We start from the raw sequence: 19,336 nt of genomic DNA, 5'->3' as shown, positions 1-19,336 counted from the left end.
CGAAATCCCGTTCCAGTTCTATGAACCTATGGATACAGTGGGAATAAAGACAATTACCTTGATACCCAGGTAAATCATGATAATAAAGCATGGCTTTGCCTTTCGCCGTAGAAAAAAAACAACCAAAATTATTTTTCAAAAGGGTTCAAATTGGCATTTTTATGTCTGGTATTCACAACGCCAGTTGAATTCGAGTGCAGGGCTCATTTTATCTTGCCCAGGCGTGGCCTTGTGGCCTTAGTACCCTACTAGTAGCCCTCAAGGGTAGTGGGCCTCGCAGAGGCAAGTGTGGAACTGGGCACTTGATTAAGCTAACCCATGCCTACTAGCACTAGGTAAAAGGACAGACTCTCGCCTATGAATAATGTCAAGCGCTTAATTTATGGATCATCTAACCTTAACACGTCATATGTCCTTGATAGATACCAGTCATCAACATATTGAGAGAAGGATTTTATAATACAACCAAATCCATGAAATTCCCATCCATGGATGCGGTGCCCAACTAAGTAGACAGGACAAGATCAATAGATCAAATCGTAAAATGAATCAAAGAGAGGAGAGAGATCTAAACATTGAAAATATAGCAGTTTTTCGCTCATCAACCTTAACCCCCGCCCCCTTCCGTACATAATCATGGAGTATATTTGTTGTTAAGACACGAGATGACCAAGAAAGAAAAAAAAGGAAGAAATTGAAAATCTGAACCAAAATGGAACCCCAAACGTTATGTGAAAAAGGAGGGATTATCTATGCCTTGGACTGCTTGGAGCCCCGGAGCTTGGGGTTGGCAGCGGAACGCTTCTTTTGCTTGGAGCCAGAAGAGTTGGCATCACCACCCTCGATGAACTTCAGCAGCTCATCAATGCTGCGGGAGTCCATGGATGAGCCAGAGACACCGGCCGTGCCAGCGGTCTCGGGAGCGGTCTGACCAACCTGGGGCTGAACGCGAGTACCCATGGAGGAGGTACGCGGGTTGACAGCGATACGACGCAGACGACGGGCCTGGATATCCTTGGCATGCTTGGCGATGGAAACAGCGTTCTGGGTCAACTGCTCCAACCAGGACTCGGCCTCCTTGGTGTTACGGTCCTCGGGACCGAGCTGAGCAAGGAAGATGTTGTAGGCATCACGCATCTTGCCGACGGCAGCCTTGGAGTCCTGGTCCAGGGCGAGGGCCTGTGCCAACTGGAACAGGATAGTGGCGGTGTTGATAGACTCCTTGCCAAACAGGTTCTCACAAACGGAGAGGGAAGCCTCGAACCACTTGCGAGAGTCACCGTACTGCTTAAGGTGTTGCAGCATCACGGCGGCGTTGTTCATGGTAGTGATGGAGTCGGGGTGGCTAGCGCCGTAGATGATCTTCCAGAGATCCATAGCGTGCTTGATGTACACCAAGGCAGTCTTGGTGTTGCCAGAGGCGTGCTCAAACAAGCTCAGGTTCAGGTAGGCGAGAATAGTGTCAGCGGAGTCAACACCCATAGTGCGTTCGGTGACAATGACAGCCTTGCGAGCCAGCTCCACGGCGGCTTCCTTCTCATCAGTCTGGTAGTAGAGCATGGACAGCTGGTGGTAGAGCTTGGCAACCTCGGGGTGGAGGATGCCATAGATCTGCTCGTGCAGGGACAGAGATTCAAGAATGAGCTCCTGGCCCAATTCCTTCTGGTTCTGCATGAGAGAGATTCGACCAGCCTCCAGGGCCTCTTCAGCCAAAGCACTACGAGGAGAAGCATCCTTGACAAGTGGCACAATGTTGAGAATATCATCTGCAAGGATAGAGACAGCAGGCTTGGCCTTCTCAACGACAGCGCGAGCGGGGGCCTTGTTATCACCGCCCTTCTTGCCCTTGCGCTTCTTGCCTTCATCCTGGCTGTTTCCGTTGACAGGGGCAGGAGCCGGAGCTGGTGCCTTGACATCGGCCTTGTTGAAAGCATAGTCGCGAGCACCAAGCTGAAGACCAAGCTTGATGGAGATGTCACGGAGGAGCTGGAGATGTCTGAGAGAGTCGGCCCAGCTCTTCTCCAGGGTGAATCGGTAACGTAGAGTAACCTGCTTCTCAATAGCAGTTCGCAGGGACTCAGGAGTCACCTTCTCGAAAGAAAAGTCACCCTCAGGGTAAACCTCACGAAGAGACTGATCAATCTCAGCGACGGGGGCGGAGTTCACATCAGTACCCAAGAGACAGTTGAGCAAGTGAGCAGCACAAGGAGCGGCGAAAGGAGCAGGGACATTACGCAGGTAGCCGTTAGCAACGTGCTTGAAGGCACGAGCAACCATCTCCTGAACAAGGAGAGTGGACAAAGCCTGCAAACGGGCACCCTTCTCAGTAGAAAGCTGTGCCAGCTTACCCAGGTAGCGGATGTTGATACCGCGCTTGTGCAGCAGCTGGGTCAATGATTGGCCATCCATGGGGAAACCAACATCACCGTCGTGCAGATCCTTGACCAAATCAGGAATGATCTTAGACCGCAAGTGGTCACCAGCATCACGCACTTCCTGCTCATCCTTAGCCCACTGCTCCTTCTCCTCCTCGGTCTGGGGGACCTGACCGCTGAAAACATCAGGGTTCAGGGACAGGTTGAATCCAGAGATGTCAACACGCTCTTGATCAGCAGCCTCCTCGGTCTTCTCCTCAGACTTCTCCTCAGATTCACCTTCGGTCTTCTCCTTGGGTGTCTCCTCAGCCTTGGCAGCGCGGCGCTTCTCAACCTCAGCCTTAACATACTGGCTCATCTTGTGTCTCCAGTATGACTCAACCAACTCCAATCTCAAAACCGACATGCGGTGGGGGTAGGAATCTTCGCCGATCTCCTCCTGCCACTGAGCATCCAGAGGGGCAATACGGTAAAGGTCAAGAACATACTTGCGACCATCAGTGCCGAGAAGACCCTTGGTCTCAACACTGCCCTGAAGGTCGTGACGCTTGTTATCCTTATCCCAAACAGGGTGCTGCTTGATACGGAGTGCCTTAGACAGCTTCTCAAAGACAGGAACAAAGTCCTCGTGAGTAGCCACAACCTCCTTGCCCTCAACACCACCGTAGTCGATCTGGTGCTCACCTGGCTCGCGCTGCTTGAAGATTCCTGGGACAATACTCTGACCCACAATACGCTTACCCAAGTAATCAACAACCACGGTACCAGGAGTGAACAGACCCTGGATATCAAGCTGGTTCACAGCCTTGATACCAAGAACGTCCTTGCCAACGGCAACGCGAGCGGCCTCGTCACCACCCTCGGAGGTGAAGGTGCCAACACCGTCAGCGCCAAAGGAGTAGAAGATGTTGTTGTAAACGAAGATTTGGGCATCCTGAGCCTCGGTGGGGTTCAGAGGAGCAACCTCGCCACGGGCAACCAGCACCGCACCGCGGGCAGCAGCCTCGTTGTAATCGGCGAACAACTTGGAAGTCAGACGTTCACGGAACACGCGATCCTGGACAGTGTCACGAGGAAGCTCGCGGGTGGTCTGGAACTCCTCGTTCCAATCACGCAGAGTCTCAGCGTTGTCGGCACCGGAAATCAAGAAGCTCTCCTGCGAACGGGTGATGTCGGGCTGGTGAGCGTTCAGGGTCGACGAAGTCGGGGCAACCAACCATGGGCTGTTGGGGATGGCGTTCTGGAAGGGGAAGGTGGTCAGGAGATCCTTCTGGTTGTTGGCCTCCTGCAGGGCCTCGAAGGAAGCGTTGAAAGAGGGAGAGAGGATGGAAATCAAAGTGAGGAGAGAGTGGGCGCTGGCCTTCTTGGGGATCGATCTGGGGAAGGGATCAAAACGGCTGGTCGAGCTCTTGTTCACAAAGAATCCTGAAACGTGGGAAGTGATCTGGAACTGCTCGCCCTCCATGGTCTGGACCTGGAGGTAGAGAAGGTGACCCTTCTGGCGGAGGTGGTATGGAACGGGGTTCCATGGTGAAAGCGAGATCGACTTCACAGTCTTGGGAAGAGGAGCCTCAGACTGGGGAAGAATGGTCTGCAGGGAAGAGGGACCAGTCAGGTCGTACTTGGCGAGCGAGTGGTCCTTCTCTGATTCACCGGCAAGAGCTGCCTCTGCGGAGATGGAATCGTGCAAGGAGAGACCAGCAGAGATACCGTGGAGGGTGTCAACACGATCTCCAGCGGCACCAACCAGGTCGCGCATGCGCACCACATGCATACGGGCCTCCTTCTCAGTGTAGGGCTCCTCAACCAGCACGATCTCGGAGTTGGCCTTCAGATCGGGGACCTCGGACAGCTCGACAAAGTCGTTGACGCGGATGCCGTTGAACTCAAGGTGGAAGCAGGTGTACTGGAAGGTACCGGGGAGCTCGACGATGGATTGGCGAACATCTTGAACCTGTTCTTGGCTCGAGACCTATGAAGCATTCGTTAGATGGTCTACTCCATCAAGACGTGATACGGCAATCTACCCACCATCACTTGAATCTTGTAGGGTTCATGAGGAAGCTTGACGGAGATTTGGAAGAGACCTTGACACAAGTCAGAAAACCACCATGTTCGTTCGGGCACCAATGTTTGAGCCATTGCACATACCACCAGCGTTCTCATCCTCCGCAGCACCCTCCAAGTGGGTTCCATTTTCCTGAGGAACCTCTATTGCCCGAGTCAGAATATGTCCATCTTTTCATGTTTCGTGTTTTCTGCCGCATTTCGATGTCGTGTGACAAGCTGGGGGTAATCGAGGGCGGACCAACCTTTCGAGGGCTCCAATTCGCCATTGGTGTGTGCCATTATTTCGGATTGCTGAAAGGGATAGCTCCAGTCAAGTTTGACAGGTAGCTATCGCACGAACGGAGTAATGGATGAATCAAGAAAAGATGAAAAGAAAGGTGACGACCTGCGGATCACAGGAAGAAAGAAGTCGCTATGATACAAGAAGGATAGGGCAATTGAAAGGAGATTAATAAAAAACCCCGTACCCCAGAATATAGATGCAAAAAAAAGGAAAGGGTCCAGATAGTATGAGAGATGGAATGGAGGAGAAAATTTCGCGGATGCGGCATACCCTCGGAAGTGCTCGGGCGGTGGGTTCGGGGAAGGCACCGTGGATCTTCTCCACAAACCTTGAGATTGCGGGAATCGGACATTTACAAGTAGTATTTCAAATGTTGGATTGAAGTTGGAATGGAATAGAATTTTTATTAGAAATATCAAGGTTGTATATACTAGTAGTATATGTGGATCTTTGAATTGGTCAAGTATAGTAGAGTACTTTACAGGTGTTATACTTGAAATGCTCTGATTGGTGACGTGCAGAATTGGAGGCCTGAGGCTTCCCCGCGGAATTCTGTTAACAAAGCAAGTCAACTCAGAAATCAGGTCACCCCACAAAAGGTGAGGTGAGTGACCTGTAAACACATCTATGCAGCGCGTCCGTGGCTTAGCTAATTCCAACAGGCTTGCAATCCTGACAAACCTTATGAGGGTGATGAATCAAGAGGACTGAGGGGAAAGGGGTCATAAATTATAACCTGTCGAGGACCGGCCATCAAACTAGCGGTAAAGCGGTAGAAAATTTCTATAAAAGACTCAGGTCTTCTGTGCGCGCTTATTCGCTCAAAATACTAGGTTTTAACTACTTTTCTTTTCCAAGATCTGGGGAATTAAAGAAAGCCACCTGCACTGTGGTATCGTCGCGTAGACGACGGGAGGATGGAAAGCTGAAGGCGAGTCGACCTGCTATCAACTCGTGATGATTTCCACCTAGTGAGTTTCGCACCAGATGAACAGCAACGTTGTCATCTTGGACTATTGTTCTGCCCGTCACGAACTTCCAGCTTACTCCATTCCAGAATTGGCCGAAGTCGAATGGTTCATATGTTGGCTCTAGCTTGCTGTTCCTCTTCTCAGTCGGTTTGAATTCCAACCATTTCCCCACTAGATCTACTGCCTGCTGACTAGAGAGCATATCCCACAAGCCATCTGTTGCCATGATCAGGAATGAAGGATTCCCAGGGTCGATCTTGATACTTGTCACGACCGGTTCAGCCGTCAAATAGGGGGGCGTTCGAATGTTGTATCTTGGCACCAGCGGCGGTGGACCATAAAATCTTCGTTGCACATCCTTCTGGAATCCAAGAGGCCACTTCCACTGTCCATCACCAAAGGCTCGTGAGACCGCCATTCCTAACACCCGTCCATTTTTAATCATATCTCCTTCATCCGGGTGCTCTTTGTGAAGCCTGGCAATTTCTTCTTCGTTCTTGCCAGTCTGATCTACTGATAATGGTATTGCTTTCCACCTTCCGTCTGGCATTTGCTGCCCCAAAACAGCCCTCGAATTACCAGTACATGCTACATGCAGTGTGCCTGTGGTGGAATCGTACATGGAGAGCAAAGCGCATGAGCCAGAATAACCGGGGGATAGTTTCTTTACTTTCTCCTGCAACGATCCTTCACTTTGAGCCGTATCCTGAGCGGTTTTTATAATGGAATCATCGAGGTCGGTAAAACCTTTGATGATAGCACAGTGCACTAACTCCTCTGGTGCGGTGTTTGAGGCTGAGGATAGCTTTATTTGACCCAGGCTGTGCCGGACAAAAGGGAGAAGTTCCTTCTTTAGCAATTCTGATGTTTGCAGGCCCGAATGGCCATCAAAGACAGCCCAGGCCATCCATTGGTTGCCTTCTTTCCATGGTGAAGGAAATTTACCATGGGTGAACTGATCCTCGCACGGGCTATTAGAAGCTAACTGAGCACCATCATATCTGCTGATGCCGGCAACGTTTCGGACCAGAAATGAATATGCTCCTTGCGAAATGATACGGGTCACTTGGTCTTTAGAAGGACCTGGTTCAACATTCCAGTGCTTGCTTGGAGGATTTTCAATTTGTGGGGCATCGTCTCTCGTCGCATCGTCGAGAGTATTTACCAACCACCAAAGTCCTGGCGTACCGACTACGCCGGCAACCATCATATATATCATCGCGTTCGAGAATGAGTCTAAGCCTGAGCTAGAGCCCCTACTCGAATATGGATTCTTTGCCCGCGCCCGTAGACTTGATGTTGTGGTCACGCGTAGTCGCGTTCGAGCTGGGCCCAATAACATGATCGGCAGGGTTCAACTAAAGAGGGGAAGAGGAGAGCAGAAAAAGGGCACACTTTGGTAGCAATTTATTTAGACGTATTTTGACAAATTTCGCATCTGTAATTGAGGAGAAATTGAGAGCGGAAATTATCAGTAGCCGATGGCAGTGACGGGTAACTCGAGTCAACTGGTAGTGGCCCCTGTTGTGGTTCCAAATCATGAAAATCATTGAGATTGTGTTGAAAGGCCAACGCATCTGCCAAGCGGTCCAAGCCCCGGTAGAAACTCCACCGCTAAGCCACAATGCCCTCTCTGCACTCTTTCCTGGCTGACATCCTCCAGGGCTGCACCCCATTCCACTCATTGTCTCTCCTTGCATTTCTTTTCATTCATTGAATCAGCTGTTCATTTCATCAATAACTTTTTCGGGCTTTTTTCTTGGGTCCAGTCCGGTCATTTATTCTCTCACGTCACCCCCTGGAAGGTGTGTGGCGTCGACATTGAAAACAAGTTTACTGTCTAGCACAATTGACGATAAACCTTGTCAGCTGTGCCCATTGTAACGGTGCATCGAACCAGCTGGGACTAGCAGGTCTTCTTAAATTGAACATTTTTGCCTAAAAGCAGGCACCAGAGCCTCCAAATCCATTTGAAGCTGCATTAGTGTCAGATAAAGGTGCCAAGGAGATCCACAATGCTATGGAAAAGGCTCACGCCACCCTTGTCATCATTTGCTCGACAAGGCCTATCGAAACCAATTAGGCCTTGTGGACGCATTCTGCAATACACAGCCAAGAGGTACAACTCGAACCCTCAAAACACCGGCCAGTATACTCCAGATCCTACCGATCAAAATGACGAAGAGGATCGGGGACGAGGCCGCAAAAATGATTCGGATCCCAATCTGAAATCTACAATCCTCAAGATGCTTGAAACTGCGGCAACTACTGCAGCATCTATCTTCATCCTAGGGTAAGATCCTTTCTCACAGAAGAAGTGAGACCGGGCCTAGCTAAACCGTATTACACAGCGCGGCGGGTTATTCATACCACCGGTACTACAAGTACTTGATCCTGGACAAAATGGATAATGCCTTCAATCCAGGAGATCCCGCTCTCGAGGTGGCGGGTGTTGGGCCAGGCCAACATGAGTATTTCCATGAAGAGCACTGGATTTCTCGGGATGAGCAACCTCGGATTGATGATATCGTTGCCGGAAAAAAAGCCGGCCACTACTATTTGATGGTCGGCGAAAAGGGTACTGGAAAGACATCAATGCTTCTTGAGGCCATGCGCAAGATCAATGGCGCTGGCGTTGCTATTTTTGAAGCACATGCTGATCTGGAGATCTTCCGCGTTCGTCTGGGAAAGGCACTTGATTATGAATTCCACGAGGAGTAGGTTCCATTCCATACGCCCTGGCATAGTGGTACTAACAAAGATACACAGCTACATCGGCAGCTTGTTCAGTATCCGCGGTCCGCGAGACACCACCGCCTTGCTAGATATCGAACGCGCCTTTAACAAGTTGGAAAAGGTCGCACTGACGAGGAGAGCGACAGACAAGCAGCCATTGGTTTTGATCATCAATAGCACTCACTTGGTTCGCGATGATCATGATGGACAGGATTTGCTGGAGATGATCCAGCAGCGAGCTGAACAGTGGGCTGCAAGTGGCCTGGTCACCACAAGTACGTAATAAAAATGTGACAGTATTCTATTCTACTAACTAACAACAAACCAGTCCTCAACAGTGATGACTATTGGGTATATGAACGCTTAAAGCGCTACGCTACTCGGATGGAGGTAATCCCAGTTAAGGATTTGCCCAAGCAGAAAGCGATGGACGCCTTGAAGAGATATCGCAAACAATTCTGCAATGAAGATCTGCCTGCCTCCACTCTCGAGCATGTTTACAATGAGGTTGGCGGTCGACTTTCTTTCTTGAACCGAGTAGCCAAATCTCCCGATATCTTGCAGACCTGCCGTGAGATCTGTCGGGCCGAGAAGACATGGTTCCTGAACAAGTGTTGGATTTTAGGCGAGAGCATGGATGACGACGTGATGGATCAACAGAAGTTCTCTGTAAGTGCCTTTTTACCTTGAGATGGAATACGCTAGATATTAATGAATTCCTAGTCTGCCGCAATGGTTCTGGCTAAAGCTCTCGTCGACCTTGAAAGTGAAATGGAGCAGACCTACCACCCCGAGACTGGCCACATCTTGCCTGAAATCCCGCTACACAAAGCGCGCGAGATTATGACCCGTGCCGACTTCATGCAGGCCTACGATCATGAAAACATTTTCACCATTGACTCGCGAGCCATGGTGCGTGCGGATTCTGTTCCTATGCAACGTGCATTCCAGGAGATTTGCGCCGATGAAGGATTTGATAAACACCTTCAGGGAACTTTGGACCGGATTGACGACATCGAATCTCTCGGCCGTACCCGTGAGTTGACTATTAAGGACCTCTGGAATCAGGGCAAGTACCGGGTCGTGGTGAAGGACAACAGGGGCAATGAGAGCGGAACTGTAGAGTTCTCTGTGGCAGAACGAGAGGATGATGAGTAGATATTTGTCAATAGTAATGTAATTTATGTGATCAAATTTTGTAATTGGAACTTCTCAAACTTGATTCCAAGTTCTTACCCAGGTGTACAAAGTGATTCGTTCCAACTTCCAAGATTAGAGAAATTTAAACTGCCCAATCACATAGTGACATCATCAGACTTGACCACTCACCGCCGACCAGACATTCCAACTTTCCTGTTCTGTTAGAGCTTCTTGCGACTGCCAAAAAAGCCCATATTTCCTTGCAATTGAATTGCACAGAGCTGAGAATGTCGCCTAAGAAGCAGTCAACTTCAAAGACCAGCTATGCGCCCGAGCGCGACTTCACAGAAGCTCTGGCCCCTGCGGTCCCACACCTGGCGCGCATCCCCTCACCAGCGCGCTTCTCCCTGGTTGTCCTGACTAGTCTCATCGTGAGCTCAGTTTCGTTTACTCTAACCTCCGACCTTACCGTTGGTGATCTTGGACTGGTCAGCAAGCACTTGGAGGAGTGGTGGGAAGTGGGCGGGCTCGTGGCCTGGAAAGCTGTGGAGATCGGACTAGCTTGGGTGCTGGGATTCGATAGTAAGTGAACATACCACACATGGCGGAAGATTTTTGATCAGACGAATGAAGACTAACATAACCTTTTTACCTTTGAATACAGGCTGGGATGTTGCCTCGTTTCTTTACATAACTCACCTTCCCACCTACTCGCTCTTGACATACTTCTACGGTGTCCGGCCGACATCCACGATCATATCCTACGCGATCACAGTTCTTTCAACAGTGATTCCTTTCTTCTTCCTTCGTCGCCCCACATCGGTCCATGACTTATCGCACGCACCTTCCGGCGCAGTGGCCAACCGATCTATCTTACAAGATCGCCCCACTACAATCTACACTACACTTGCCGCGACCTCGATTTTCACCGTTGTATTGTATGCCAGCTATGCATCCTGGCTCCCCGCCCAGTTGGTCGTGCACTTTGAGAGTATTCCCGACATTAGCGCTGCGCATGCAGGTCCTGCCGGGCTCCCCGCTCTCTTCTTGACCCTCATTCCCACCGGCTATGCCGTGCGCGACTTCCTTTTCGTCAGCTCCACGGGTCACGCGACAAATGTGCAATCGGATCCTACAGACCTGGAAGGAGAATTATTGATCTCAGCCGTTTACCGCAAGACTTGGTGCCAGCTGTCGGCCAAGACTCGAATTCTTACTTCCCGGACTCTTGTGCTTGCTGCTGGTGTGTTGCTCAATACGGTTGTGCAGGTGGCAGGTACAATCGACTGTGTCTCTGTTGAGGGAGCGTCGCTTTGGGGTGCGGTCTGGACGTTCGCGACATTGGCTGTGGGTGCGGTCTTTGGCTGGATTGAAGCCGTTGATGGTGTATGATGGGTGAAAGGATGATCAGGGTGTTGGAGACGGCTGTTGACGATCTGACGATTCAATTCTGATAGCGCTCGGTGCACGGTGTTGGAATCAACGTTTGTTATCATATTTTTAATGGGAGTCTTTGGGTTTCACGTGGTAAAATTCTTTGTTTGCAAGATTGCCATAACAAACTTGAGAAGGTTGATGTTCGCCAAATTGTCTCCGAGCCAATAAAATGTGGCTGTAGCAGTAAAAAATCCAAAGAATTACTTTAGAAACTGATTCACATCCAGGTGTCTTGGCTACCTCTTTCGACCTGGGATCTGCAACTTCCGTAAAGTCCGACGGGGGGCCGAATGGGCCTTATTTCAAGGGTTGATCCCGACATCGGTCAGTCCTTTTGACATGTCTGCGTCACTGAAAATGCAAAGACCCCAGTTGTAATTCAAACATTGAATGGGGGCTAGTCAAGCATCTGGTGCTCTTCGGAGTTCAATTCCTGTCTTTCTAGATCAATCCCAAGCATGCTATGCTAGCGGCTCCAGTGCTGATGATGAACTTGACTTTGTTTCCCGAAGTCAGCCTTAAGAGTTAATACAGCACAAAATCAGGGAATTTGTTCAGGGGTTGGAAGTAGAGAGGCCCAGCACAATGAGATAGACCAGCTGCCAGGCACAGCTTACTAACTGGGTGCTGCCTTACAGCTCGAATGGATTCATGACAGTCCTCAATTAAGAATGACTTCCTGTCGTCAACTTTCTTCCTCTTTGCCTGCTGCGGCGAAATCGGCGGTCTCTATCTGTCCTGCCGCACTTGGAGATGGCGCCATCGTCGCGATAAGCTGGTCTGGATCTGACGAGATATAAATCAATAAATAATGACTGCATATGCAATGTAACGTCGGCTGGCCCCAATTGCGAGGCGTCAATCAAAACTGCAGTAAGTTAAGGATGACCTGCGTTAGTCTGAACGCTAGATCAAACCGTTACAAGTATTTTCGCTCGTATTCAAACTGGTTCGAGGTAGTTGGCATACAGAATTTGTTTATGCGTATTCATGGCAGGAGAAGGAGAATCTGCCATAATTTCAAATGTTTCAAAGCCTATTGACTCCTCTTTGAGTACCACATCGACTACAATGGCCCTTAATTGCTTGTAAGTTGCAAATCCATACTCCCCTCTTTCATGTGCGTACACCAACATTAATAATTATAGACTCCAGTATGCGGGAGCGGGAAGCAATACAATATGTTACGTACTACTAGCGTAATATTGTGTAGCGACTTGGAAGCCTAACTGGTGGGATAGAAAACACTAGTCCCAATCAGCACTTGAGGATATCAAAATCCACCAAGACTACTATAAATTCAAACGTCTGCCTAATCAGCTCTTTATTTGCAGTCATGAACTCCTTGAACTTAGTCAACACTAATTCCAAACTTTGCCCCTGGTTCGTTCAATGTTCTCGTAGCTCAAATCTATCCTGCTGCTTTCAGAACCACAGTTTAGCGTCGATCTGAGGATTCGAGGATGCTAGATGCTCCGCCAGACTGTGGGGATATGGTCGACCACAACCTCCCGTCCGCTGACCCCAAATATTGCGCTCGCCATCTACTCTGCCATCAAGGCTTCACTTTCAATACTCACAGAACGGTGCAAGCACGGGTCTGGCTCCGTGAGAGCAGCAGCGGCAAAGCGCCCGATATCATTGGGGTCAATGAGCATAGTCCTATTTCCCGCGGCCATAGCGGTGCGAAGCGTACGGAATTTCGCCAACTCAGGAAAGTATCCATGTACACTAGGAAGGAGAGAATTCAAATGTCATGTAGACGAGAGGACGGATAAAAGAGCAGACGAGACGATACGACTAGTAATTAGACGATATGGGAAAAGTATATTTTATTAACATTGAACGTGCAGGATTGGGTCTTTCCCAGGAACATGGTGGATGCATTGATTCTGCCTTTATACTACTCCAGGGCCCATTCCTGAATCCCAAGAGCTCCTGTTCTTCATCTCATCTTATCTACCACATGTTTCCCATCTCAGTGTAGATGCGTAGTCAATTCATCTGTGATGACAATGTTGAAAAATACAAGCGCCGTTTTGGTGGTCTTGGTGGCTGATTCAATCAATACTAGCGTAATTATTGTACCAATTTAACCCTTTCCCCTCACCCCATTGTGGTGTCCGACGATAGCCCTACGGACATCAAACACATGTGCTTGAAGAAAAAAAGTGTCTTATCGGAGGAGTTGGATCGAGGCCCCATGGAGTCAGCCCGTCGGACGGGTGTGCAGCGGTTCCTAATAATCATTGCGCCGCTTCCGGGCATGCGTCTGATAAAATCGGGATTTTCAATAAAGGAAGATAATCTGGACTCTGGAGTAGACAAGGCTGCCGCTTTACTAGAGCCCGGGCCACCTACTAATCCACATGTGCAGCCTTCTTCCCGTGCCAATTCAGCCAACACATAGAAGACCGACGTTCCTTGAAGGCAGCCTGAGACTCAAAATCAAGTAAAAATTGAAAGTAAAAGCCTTGAACAATTGGAAAGACCGGAGGAATAGTCTCAGACCCTTTGGACTGGCTTGACTGAGATTCTGTTTGTCAAAAGAGTTAACACTACATACCGCGCATGCAACCACGAAATAAAATCTTGGATTTTGGATTTTGGATTTTATAGATCCACTTTGGGACGCTTATATTGTTTCTTGCATATACATGCTACATGCTTCCTTCAGGGCTTAAGAAATGTTAGTGATTCCTTGGCCAGATAGTACAGAGTGGCTGCGTCGCTTACTGGATAAATGTAGACTAGCATATGCAAGACTGCAATTGTGCTAGAGGCCATAGTGCTGTAATGGAAGAAACACGATGATTTCAAAGCAGTAGCTTTTATTTATGCAGCACGGCCGAAGTTCACGATTAGAAATCGCAGCCCGCGAAGTAAGATCCAAATGTATCTCTTCGTAACTGAATTGCTTTTATCTTGTCCATTAAATGCCATGCGTGCAGCATTCCTAATGGGGTTGAGGATAGCCGAATTCCGTAGCCGAATTCCGCCAATACCATGGCCGATGATGTTATCTTGGCCAATGGTTGGTGGTAGCAATGGTTGGTGGTAGTAAAAAACGCCATTTCAGGTCGTGAAGGATTTGGGGCCACAGCTGAACACGAAGCTATGTGTCAGACTCAATCTATGGAGCGCCTGAAGAAGTTAAAGTATCAAAGTGACAGCAGCTCTATTAATCGAGGTTGCCCAGGTGTAGTAGGTTCTCGTCTCTTTCCTTTATTTTTCTTGATCTAATACCCGCCGGAGCAACCATGGCCCCACAAGCTAGACATGTGGCCTGCAACTCCTGTCGCCAACGCAAGACCCGCTGCGACGGTAATCAGCCCTGTTGCAATCAGTGTGCCACTAGAAACAGTGCCTGCAGCTACATTCGCCCCGAGGTCCACGACCAACGGGAGATTCTAGGCCTGTTGAAAGATTTAACTCAACGACTGAGTGGGTACCATCGACGCAGGAATCGATTGATGCAATTTCCGCATCGGGCCAGCTAATGCGTCAATCGAATACAGGTGCCTTTGAAAATGACCTTGCCCCTCAATACGAACCGGTCACTCCCGGAGTTGAGCATGATGCTGCGACAGATCCAGTGTCATTTTCACCAGACGACATGTTACCCTCTGATTTAGGGACCGTGGAACAGACTTCAGATGACAATATCTTCATGATGCCGCAGGTAGCGGATATTGATTTCCAACAAATACTGGCCGATTTGGAGATATCATCACCACCAATTTTTGGGGATACGTTTCCAGTGCCGATGATGTCCTGGTACGATGCGAACAAGCTTGTTGAGCCCAAATTGGCCGACAATGTAGTTTCATCGGACTCGGAATTGCAGAACATGTATTTCTCACCATTCAATGAAGATCGGGTTGCTCTGGGTCTAGTTCCTTACCATCTAACCATGGCATTCACAGATACCGGACATATATTTATAAGGCGAATTCTGGCTGTTTTATGATTGACCCTGATCGTTTTCATGCAAGACTCCGAGAAGTCCCAGAAACACCAGAGGTCAGCAGCCTGAAATATGCTCTCCTAGCTCAAGGAGCGTCAACTTCAGCGACTTATTTGAGATACAAGGTAGATTTTTACAACCTGGCCTGCAAATTTTTTGAACAGATCAAGGCCTCAAGCCAGGGAAGAAATATTGTCGCGCTACAGGCTTGTGTTCTCATTGCATTCTATGAGCTGCAGAATGTTCATTTTGAAAAGGCCAGGGCTAGCTTGAATCGTGCAGTTTTGATGTCTAAGATATTTGGCTTAGATCGTATAGATCAAAGAGGAGACTCTAGTCCAGTTAGTGGTGATACACAAAGTGAATTGGAGGAACAAAGGCGAACATTCTGGACTGTTCTCAACTTGAGTTGCTTTGCCAGCATCACAGCTGGTTGGAACGCACATGCGCTGATTGACTACAACCAGGTAACTTCCATCCAAAATAAATGCATTTTCCCAATGAATGGAAGCACAACGCTCGCGGTGCCTCTGGAAGCTAATCACTCTGACATGGCAGATCACAACATTCTTACCGACTTCATTGCCTCTTGAGCAGGTCATATCATCCTCGAAACTCACACTATCGCAAGTTCTCTGTCCATCAACTTCCCCTAAAGCATTGTCCACTGCCCAAGGATACATCGTCAGTTTTGCTGTGCTAGGCTTTGCCTTTGTTCATCTGGAAAACTCATCTCAAAGACTAAATCCTGCCCTCGGACAAGGGGATTTCTGGCTGCAACACTACCAACTTTGCGAGGCCTTGATTCATATATTCGAAACTTTTGGGATAGATCAGCCCACATGCAGCTTGATGGGTGGCCAAGATTCGGGTCCAATATGCATGTTTCTAAACCTACATGCTACTAATATCACCCTGCACTTTGCTGCCAACCTGCAAATTGCAAATTCCAAGACGTCGCCTCTGCCTGTGTTGATCGATCATGAGACAAAGTGTTTGGACTCGGCGATTAGAATCGCTGAGACCACTAGCGCAGTCTGTCAAATGGACCGCGGTACAGTAAGTTTCTTCTCTCCCCAGGGTTCACGCAGTCGTTCTTCCAATTTACCTAACCTTACTTGTTGAATCTCAGATTAGCCCCTATATTCTGTGGGCTATTTATGTCGCTGCCCAAATCTTTGTGCGAGACTTGCAACAATCAGGAATTTCATCAACACCAAATCATCTGGACGCCTTACAGAAAGAAGCCGCACCTGCGACCGCCGGGTTGGGTACATCCCAGTACAGATTTTTGGACTATATTCAGCGACTGCTGGAAACATTGTCAATCCTTACTCTGCATAACCCAATCGCCGGATTGTTTATTTCGCAGATTGATATGGAAATTATGGGAGGCAAGCCGTTCACTGACCTTCGACTCATTGGTCGAGTGGAGAACCTAGTGCCTGGGTTCGAAATACCTCACGATTGAAAATAACTCTTTTGGCCAAGAGCAAGAAAGATCTCTATAGAATCGATCTTAAGATAACATAAACATAGATACATGAGACGACAACTGGAAGAAATGATGGCGATATCTCAGACTGAAAAACAGTACCTAGCCCTGGACTATATTCAATGAAATTCACATTCCACAATGAGTGACCGCGTTTCAACAGGTTTCTACGGACATGTGGAGGGATATGGTAGATACACGCCAGGTGACCCAACAACCCTATTGCCCATATGTAATTCCTATGCTGAAATCAAACTCGAAAGAAAAAGAAACGAGATAGCCACAAATAACCCAACGAGGGGAGTATATAGGAACGAAAATGAAGTTACTCCCTTGTTTACCTTGCTGTCATTGGGAGCTAGCTGTAGCTCGTCGTCCCATGGCATAGTTCCAGTGACATCACGCTTCGGTAACTGAACATACTCTAACTTGCGAGAGGCTTTGATCAATTGAGCAGCCTGCTTGGCAAATGTAGTGTCAGGAAGAAAGGGGACCACGCGTGACAAAAGCTTGTGGAAGGGCGTATCCCAAGCCTGAATGCGCGTGGCAAGATTGGAGAAGTCGATGATCTTACGCATGCGCTCCTTAGTCAAACTCTGATACTCTGACAGCACCTGCTCAACAAGCTTTGCATCCGGACGCCCACCGGGGTGGACCTGGATGGCGCGATTGAGGAGGTTAGACAAAAGTACGATGCTCTCCATAGCTGAGTTCCCACCAAGCCCGACATTGGGGGTCATCTTGTGGACCGCATCACCAGCGAGAACCACGCGCCCAAAGTAAGCATGGTCAAAAAGACCTTCTTCGACGTTGACTAGCTCCCCACGGATACGTGTCTTCCAAAGCTCACCAAAGACCTGCGTGCTGGAAATGGGGCAATCGGCACATTCACGGGCCCGTTCAGCCGCGTCCGCGTCGCTCCAACGAGGACGACTGGGCCAATGGAGTCGCTGGGGGTTCTTGAAAAAGACGAACCAAAAAGTGTATGTCTTCTGGCCAATGACGAGAAAAGAGCGACCTGGATAGTGAGTGCATGTCATGTCGCAATTGCTCATGCCGGGGAGTGTTGGGCTAAGACCCACGAGGGCAGTCCAGTCACAGAAGAGAGCTGGGGGCCATGAATGTCAGCATGTGGAAGCTAGCGTTTTAGGTGAAACTCACATTTCTTCTCAGTAGTGGTTATGTAGCCTGGGATTTTTGCATTGGCATTGCGCCACATAAGACTGCGCACAGCACTATGGACACCATCACAGCCAATAACGAGATCCCCTTCCTCAATGCTGCCGTCCTCTAGCAAAACCTTGACCCCATCGACACCATCAATGATGTCCACTACACCAGCCTTGGTGCGCACCTTGGATTTGTCGGGCAACTGTTCGTACAGGATTTCGAGAAATCGCCGACGCTCTAGCACCGGAATGGGATAACCATGACTAGAAGTTGATTTAGTAAAGCGATGGAGATGCACAGTGGTGAAGCCTTACTAGTTGCGTGAGTGAGCAAAGAAGTCACTGTTCGCGATGATCTTACCATTGGGCAGAATATTGATTGATTTTCCCAAAGGATAACATTCCGCTTCAACGGACTTCAGGCAACCAATTTGGTCTAGGATGCGAGACCCCTGTGGGTAGATGCCAATACTGGCCCCCATCGGCGGAGCAATCACACCTTTCTCCAGGATCACATAGTCGATATTGGCGCGGTGAAAGGTGTGAGCTGCTGTCAGACCACCGACACCGCCACCTACCACGATAACACGGAATGGTGCTTTTTGAGAAGAACTCATAGCTTGGACATGAACTCGAATCTGAGGCAAATAGTGTAGCGTGCTCTAAACCATGGATCAAGACACAAATTCTTCGCTATTTGTTTACATTTCTCACTCAAGGTACGGAGGTCGAGGCCGTCAGATCTCCAAAGGGTCGCGCCATGAATCGCCGGCCCTCCTCAGCTTACTCTGATGCCCTGCCGGCGTTCGGCCCGGGCTCTTTGTCTCCTCACCGTTCGAGGTGAACTATGGCCTCAGTAGGTTTCGCGAAGAAAATCTACGGAGATTTAAATGACCGTCATGGCTCTACAGGTTGAAACTATTGGTTCCAGTCTACAGCCGCAATTTATCTACTGAGTCGCCTAATCATGTCTGTTCCTACGATCAACTTTGCAACCCTACAACCTGCCATTGTATGGAAGGTGAATGCGGGGGCCGCGCATCTTGTTGGACCTCGCCAAAGTGGCTCGACATTGATCCATTTTGTATGAATTTTCCTCAAAGTTATATTCACCATGCGATTTATACTTCGGACTACTAATGGATATCATAGGAAACTCCCACTGGGACAATCGAGACCGTGCCAGGATTTGAACCCCAGTTCTCAGCCAAGGTAGTCTTTGGTGCCGACTGGCTTGAATTTGATCCCGACAAGAAGCATGCGCGCATCAACATGAAAGCTGTTGCCAGGTAAGTCTGCATTATGTGCCTGAAATCAATTAAAGTCGCCTCTGATTCCATTCAGGACCGAGGACGGGAAGGATATTAGTTTCGGATACGAAGGCATTATCGAATTGAATGAAGCAGTGATGAAGATTTTCAATATGGAGGCAGATTCTGTCAGTGTTCCATTCGGGTTCAGCAGTAAGTAGTCTTGGTATCAGGTCTTGAGAGGGATAATTACTAATAAGAGGAAAAAGCGGGATCCCATGTATTCCATAGCGGAGACCCAGCCCTTGAGGAGCTGCAGAACATGACCCTGGTGGGCAATGGACGTATGCTGGTAGACGAGGAAACACGGGTTATTACGGTGGAATCTCGTATCTCACGCGTTGTTCCTGCCACCGGGTTTGAATAGTGATTGAGTTCATAGT

At 48.9% G+C, this 19,336-nt stretch overlaps 8 protein-coding genes across 8 annotated transcripts; 5 read left to right on the top strand and 3 right to left on the bottom strand.

The window, feature by feature from the left end:
* Positions 1-750: 750 nt before the first annotated feature.
* N7466_010464 (translation initiation factor 3 subunit CLU1) lies at positions 751-4,724 on the bottom strand (the record flags this gene model as incomplete). The annotated part of the gene is made up of 4 exons (XM_057169853.1): positions 751-4,347; positions 4,407-4,462; positions 4,527-4,586; positions 4,688-4,724. 4 exons carry the CDS (start codon positions 4,722-4,724, stop codon positions 751-753), a joined length of 3,750 nt encoding a protein of 1,249 aa, XP_057016462.1.
* Positions 4,725-5,568: 844 nt separating this feature from the next.
* Positions 5,569-7,041, bottom strand: N7466_010463 (PP2C family serine/threonine-protein phosphatase; the record flags this gene model as incomplete). The annotated part of the gene is made up of 1 exon (XM_057169852.1): positions 5,569-7,041. One exon carries the CDS (start codon positions 7,039-7,041, stop codon positions 5,569-5,571), a length of 1,473 nt encoding a protein of 490 aa, XP_057016461.1.
* Positions 7,042-7,714: 673 nt separating this feature from the next.
* On the top strand, positions 7,715-9,593 carry N7466_010462 (ATP-binding protein; the record flags this gene model as incomplete). The annotated part of the gene is made up of 5 exons (XM_057169851.1): positions 7,715-7,992; positions 8,051-8,416; positions 8,469-8,710; positions 8,764-9,104; positions 9,159-9,593. The coding sequence occupies 5 exons, from the start codon at positions 7,715-7,717 to the stop codon at positions 9,591-9,593; spliced, it is 1,662 nt and encodes a 553-aa protein (XP_057016460.1).
* Positions 9,594-9,862: 269 nt separating this feature from the next.
* Positions 9,863-10,967, top strand: N7466_010461 (uncharacterized protein; the record flags this gene model as incomplete). Its single annotated transcript, XM_057169850.1, has 2 exons — positions 9,863-10,157; positions 10,240-10,967. The coding sequence occupies 2 exons, from the start codon at positions 9,863-9,865 to the stop codon at positions 10,965-10,967; spliced, it is 1,023 nt and encodes a 340-aa protein (XP_057016459.1).
* A 3,305-nt stretch (positions 10,968-14,272) lies between these two features.
* On the top strand, positions 14,273-14,982 carry N7466_010460 (Zn(II)2Cys6 transcription factor domain-containing protein; the record flags this gene model as incomplete). Its single annotated transcript, XM_057169849.1, has 2 exons — positions 14,273-14,456; positions 14,531-14,982. 2 exons carry the CDS (start codon positions 14,273-14,275, stop codon positions 14,980-14,982), a joined length of 636 nt encoding a protein of 211 aa, XP_057016458.1.
* A 501-nt stretch (positions 14,983-15,483) lies between these two features.
* On the top strand, positions 15,484-16,450 carry N7466_010459 (uncharacterized protein; the record flags this gene model as incomplete). The annotated part of the gene is made up of 2 exons (XM_057169848.1): positions 15,484-16,038; positions 16,112-16,450. 2 exons carry the CDS (start codon positions 15,484-15,486, stop codon positions 16,448-16,450), a joined length of 894 nt encoding a protein of 297 aa, XP_057016457.1.
* A 263-nt stretch (positions 16,451-16,713) lies between these two features.
* On the bottom strand, positions 16,714-18,260 carry N7466_010458 (FAD-dependent oxidoreductase; the record flags this gene model as incomplete). The annotated part of the gene is made up of 3 exons (XM_057169847.1): positions 16,714-17,582; positions 17,636-17,907; positions 17,959-18,260. The coding sequence occupies 3 exons, from the start codon at positions 18,258-18,260 to the stop codon at positions 16,714-16,716; spliced, it is 1,443 nt and encodes a 480-aa protein (XP_057016456.1).
* Positions 18,261-18,610: 350 nt separating this feature from the next.
* N7466_010457 (DUF3237 domain-containing protein) lies at positions 18,611-19,320 on the top strand (the record flags this gene model as incomplete). Its single annotated transcript, XM_057169846.1, has 4 exons — positions 18,611-18,727; positions 18,796-18,932; positions 18,988-19,106; positions 19,163-19,320. The coding sequence occupies 4 exons, from the start codon at positions 18,611-18,613 to the stop codon at positions 19,318-19,320; spliced, it is 531 nt and encodes a 176-aa protein (XP_057016455.1).
* Between the last annotated feature and the right edge of the window lie 16 nt (positions 19,321-19,336).

Source organism: Penicillium verhagenii, assembly GCF_028828195.1.
Source record: "Penicillium verhagenii strain IBT 33310 chromosome Unknown utg000011l_segment0_segment0, whole genome shotgun sequence".
NCBI classification, from domain to species: domain Eukaryota; kingdom Fungi; phylum Ascomycota; class Eurotiomycetes; order Eurotiales; family Aspergillaceae; genus Penicillium; species Penicillium verhagenii.
Note: the sequence above shows the minus strand (reverse complement) of the source record. Positions and strands in the feature narration are given on the sequence as shown.